Below are 5244 nucleotides of genomic sequence, written 5' to 3' on the forward strand. Positions count from 1 at the left end.
ACAGGACCGGGTTTAGAGCTCCAACAGGACCGGGTTTAGAGCTTCAAACAGGACCGGGTTTAGAGCTCCAACAGGACCGGGTTTAGAGCTTCAAACAGGACCGGGTTTAGAGCTCCAACAGGACCGGGTTTAGAGCTCCAAATAACAAAATGCTGTTGTTGTTTATGGAGAAATTGTTTGCAGTTTATTGCAGAATAATGGGTGAATATTTATCACCACAGAGGCTCTTAAATGCATTTATTTATTTCAGATCCTGCTTTAATTGTCTCTCAGTGTCACAGTATCGGTTCTTTAATGAGTTCCAGCTTTAGTAAATTGTACGAGTTCATCAGTTAGAGCTCTATTTATTTCCTCTGGGTTTTAATATTAGGGCTTGTCGTCGGTCTGAACGGTGACCTTGCTCCCTGTCTGGCCCACTCCCACTCCTGTCACCTCTTTCCTCAACACATTTCCAACGTGGGAAGTGACCCCTCGTGACCCCTCGCTGACATATAAACACAGCGAGCTGTCAGCTTCCAGACACGCCGGTTTGTACCGGACTTTTAATTTTAGCTCAGTTTGGGTCCGAACACGTTTCCAGTTTCCAGTGGGGAGGTGGTGGGGCGCTCCGCCTGCCGTGCGTGTGTGTTGGTGTGCACCTGAGGCCATCTTGGTACCAACAGATCCATTGTGTCCCAGCCCAACATGAGGAACGCTCCATCATAAGTTACTGTTTCCGGGGGGAAGTGTTTTATGCGTCACCGCCCGTTGGCTCGCTGGGGTTGTTTTTTCCCGCCGTCAGTCAGGGACTCCGGCACAGAGAGGCGATTTATTTTGGGCTAAATTTATCCGTTCAGGAAGACTCGAAGGCAACAAGACCTGGCAGATCACCTCCCTGTTTGAGAGTGAAAACTACATTCCTGTGGAGGACTGGGCTGCACACATATTTTTAACTTCTGGTTATTTTAGCTCTAATCCATTCTCCCAACCAGCCTCAGAGCCAGTGGGTGCTGGTCAAATCGTACCCTTGCTTTGAATCCAACCGTTGCCAATTCTTCCACTGTGGCTGACGTTTCTTACCAACACATAGTTCACTGCATACATCCCATAGATGACCTCTTCTCTGCACAGAGCCGAGGTGGGTACGAAGTGACCCTCTGCAGATAGTTTCTTCTTCACTCAGTGAGAAAGTCTCTGCTGAACACAGAGAGGTTGCATGTTGTTGGTTTGTTTGGGCCAATCACGCTTCACGAGTCCAACCTGCCCATTCAGTGAAGCCCCTCCCACTTCAGGGACGACCCGCCCCCTTTGTCTCCTGCAGAGACTTCTATTCATAAAAGGCCCGGGTATGAACTGACTTGGATCTGGTTGTCTGGTCTGAACCTGGAAACACTGGTCTCCAGTTAAAACTCTCTTTAGACCAGTGGTGTCCGGTCCTGGTCCTGGTCCTGGTCCTGGTCCTGGTCCTGTAGGACCTCCATCCTGCAGGTTTCAGGTGTTTCTCTGCTCTGACTCACCTGATCTGAAGGATTAACAGGTTTCTGCAGAACTTAAAGACCTGCTGAAGATCAGAGAAACATCTGAATCCTGCAGGATGGAGGTCCACCAGGACCAGGACTGGACACCTCTGGGTTAGACGTTTGACATCTTTGTCTGAAAAGGTTCATTTGATTTGGTTAATTAGTCGAGCTCCCAGCAGAGACTGAAGTCATCATCATCGCTCTCATAATGAACCGTTTTATCATTTATTACGTCGTCTCGCCTCGGTGTAAAACTCTGTGGGTTTGGTGTTCCAGGTTTCTGGCTTGGTTCTCCGTCTGATTTAAATTATTTTTAACTGTAGATCTTCAAACATTTGCTGTAATTCAGAGAAACTGGAATGTACTGAGTCAGAATCGATTGTTGTGAAGTTGTGGTCCTTCCTGACTCAGATTACCCAGCAGCCCTCCTGTTTTTAGTCCATGTTCGTTCTGGAAAACCCACAAATTGATTAAAACTTTTGCATCAATAACTTTTAGGATTAAAACCAGATTTCTGTGAATAAATCTTTCCCTCTTCCTGTGTTCAGGTTCATCTGCTCTCAGATGCCCAATCAGGTTCTTCAGAGCATCAGCGTCATCGACACTCCGGGCATCCTGTCAGGAGAGAAGCAACGAATCAGCCGAGGTGTGTGTGTGTGTGTGTTCTAACAGTAAATATATTCTTTACATAACAGAGAAATAGAGTTCGACTACAGTAAACTGTAATCTGACTGAAAGCAACAACAAGCAGAGGTGCTTTGAACACAAACCAAACCTCATTTTCAGAGATTTGGTGAAGTCTTAGTTTCTGTTTTTACTCAGAGAAGGAGCAACAAACTTGTCGTCCTCGTGATGAGCTGCACCTTTACTGATCCACGAGACGCTCGGATCAGGAAGCTCCTCCCTCCTCCTGAAAGCTCCTCCCTCCTCCTGCGCCGTTAAAACGGGTTTCTTCCCACCTGCTTCTCAGCTCTCCTGTCCTCGTACAGATGTTTGGTTCTCTCACTGCGACCAGACGTGTTTATTAGACCCACTGAGACAGAACACGCCGTTTGGCATTTGTAAATCTGATAAACGAAGGAAGGGAGCGTGTCCCGGCGCCGCCCGGTGGAGGAGCACTTCCTCCCGGCTAACGCAGCCCTGAAGAGCCTCCTGTCTCTGCGGTGTTTTATAAATTTTGTTGGAACAATCGTAAAGACGGCTGGATTTTCTAGCAGCAGAAACAAAATGGCTCCATTAAAGCTCATAACCACGCCCACAACAGCTTCTGACCAATCACGTGCTGCTTGGAGCTGTGAGGAACAGTTCGGCCCGAGCCTCGTGTCGAGGAGCAGCGGACGGAGCTGCTTCGGGAACAAAATGAGGTCATTCTGGTCATGTGACCACGTGACTTCTGGTGAAGGGTGACAGCAGCTCGATCCTGGTGAGAGTAAAATGTGTTTCCTGCGGTGAGACCACGGCGTTTGGAAAAGCAGATCTGAAACCAGAGAGACGGAGAGCGGGAACGTTTCCCCGTCGTGTTGACTGTCAGGACACGTCTTCTGTTAGCAAAATACCTCAGGAATTACTGGACGAGTCGTGATGAAACTCTACAACCCGTTAACTTCAGGAGTCAACAGGCAGACCTTCACCAACAGAAACATGTCTGCAGCTCAGTCGTTTTCACAGATTATGAGCTAAAACTTTGTGTGGTGGTCGCTGAGAATCGTCCTCAACACAACACTTTATACATTTAACAGAACGTACACAATTTGTTTAAAGGAGGCGGGCGATATGCATTCCTTCGAGGGATTCAAACAGAGAAAAAAAAGTTGTCATCTTTGTAGGGAGTTATGTCATTTTGAGTTATTTTTAACAACTGAACTTGGTTTTATTTCACAAGAAATCAAAATCTGCCCCCTAAAAAAACCCCACTTCTGTAGAAGTTATTCCAAAATGCACAAATGAAACAACATGGTTCAGTTTGCATCCAAACTAAAATCATAACAAACCTTTTCAGGAAGTTAGAAAATAAAGGGTTTGTTATTTATAACCACACCTGTCACTGACTTCTCCACCCTGAAGGTTTTCATTTTTCCCTGAAATCCACGCAGACCGGCTCTGCTGCAGGATGTGTGTCAGTGTTTTTCTGCAGTTATTGTCTGTTTAAGCAGTTTCACTTCCCAAACAGACGTTGTGCCACAGAACGAGGCGCAGCAGGAAAAACTCCGTTCAGCCTTTCGTTTGAATAACAAATTAACTTTTCATTTCAGTTCTGAAGAAATGTTCCTTTTCAGAGGAATAACCTAAAATGGAGAAAATACCATTTTTTTATAGAACTTAGTTACATTAAATAACTGTTTTAAAAACGGTAAAGGAATATTCTGAACGAATGGATGGATGGATGAACTGATGAATGCATGGATGGACGGATTGATGGATGGATTAACTGGTGGATGGATAGATGGATGAACTCATGGATGGATGGTTGGATGCATGCATGCATGGATGGATGGATGGATGGATGAGCTGATGGATGGATGGATGCATGGATGGATGGATGAACTCATGGATGGATGGATGGATGGATGCAGGGATGGATGGATGGATGGATGGATGGATGGATGGATGGATGCAGAACTATCATCTAGTCCAAACACTAATATTTAAACCTTTATTTTGTTATCTGTTTTGCTTTACATGTTTATTTGATCAGAATGCTGCATCTGTAGTGCTACAGCTAGCTGCTGCTGCTGTTTATTCTTGTGAACAACCCCAGAGTTTCATATAAATAATCCTGTAGTGTAAAATGTCGAGGTCTATAAATGGCGTTTGGATGAACTGTTATAAAGTTTAAGCCGTTTTAAGTCGACATCGATCCACCTTGGTAGCCGTTAGCTCGTCAGTCCTGTCAGGATCACACATTAAAATGGCCGAAATGTCCCTTATTTTAAAGGAAGGATTAAAAACTACTCTGAGTCAGCCTGCCTGAGTGACTTCATGAAGTCGAGCTGGATGGGTGGAGGGAGGACCAGGGCGGGGTGGGAGAGAAATAGGAAGTGCGTGTTCTCCCTCCATCTGGAAGCGTTCAGCTGCAGTAAAATTCCTCCTGAAGTCGTCGGGTGATTCCAGAAAGGCGCAGCTGACGGAGCGATGATCTCTGCAGCCCGAGGCCTGAGGTCATCGCTCCGTCAGCTGATGTAACAACATTCAGCTGTTTTTGTTTTTGGACTGAATAAAAACCTGTGGGTGAATTCAACAGCTGCTTTAAAATCCATGTGGCTGAAAAAGAGCTAAACAAAATAAAACCGAGACGTTTCGGCCTTTAGCTTTGTTCAGCCAATCAGCCGTGAGTTTGTTCAGCCAATCAGCCGTGAGTTTGTTCAGCCAATCAGCCGTGAGTTTGTTCAGCCAATCAGCCGTGAGTTTGTTCAGCCAATCAGCCGTGAGTTCGTTCAGCTAATCAGCCGTGAGTTTGTTCAGCCAATCAGCCGTGAGTTTGTTTAGACAACATGAAGAACAGGTAGTGGGTTGCAGAAGTATTCACCCCATTTACTCTGAAGCCCCACACGTTTCCTTCAGCTGTTTCAGCCTTTCAGGTGTCATAACCTTCGGCTGGTTCGGGACATTACAGCTGTGACATTCTGTGTTTGCAACTTTTAGAATTATTTTCTTTTTTTTTAACCCTCAAAGAAAAGCATTAAAAACTCTTCAGATCCTTAAAGAACCTTGAACTTTTCTTCAGCGTATATGATCCATTTTTAGC

The 5244-nt window shown here is 45.6% G+C and overlaps 1 protein-coding gene across 1 annotated transcript in view; it reads left to right on the forward strand.

Moving 5' to 3' along the window:
* ehd4 (EH-domain containing 4) overlaps positions 1-5244 on the forward strand; it is a 22560-nt gene that overhangs the window by 7252 nt on the left and 10064 nt on the right. The window contains exon 3 of the mRNA XM_037977930.1: positions 2048-2145. Within this exon, the coding sequence (XP_037833858.1) occupies positions 2048-2145 (98 nt within the window). The remainder of the gene's footprint in view (positions 1-2047; positions 2146-5244) is intronic.

Source organism: Kryptolebias marmoratus, linkage group LG10 (genome assembly GCF_001649575.2).
Source record: "Kryptolebias marmoratus isolate JLee-2015 linkage group LG10, ASM164957v2, whole genome shotgun sequence".
In the NCBI taxonomy this organism is placed as follows: domain Eukaryota; kingdom Metazoa; phylum Chordata; class Actinopteri; order Cyprinodontiformes; family Rivulidae; genus Kryptolebias; species Kryptolebias marmoratus.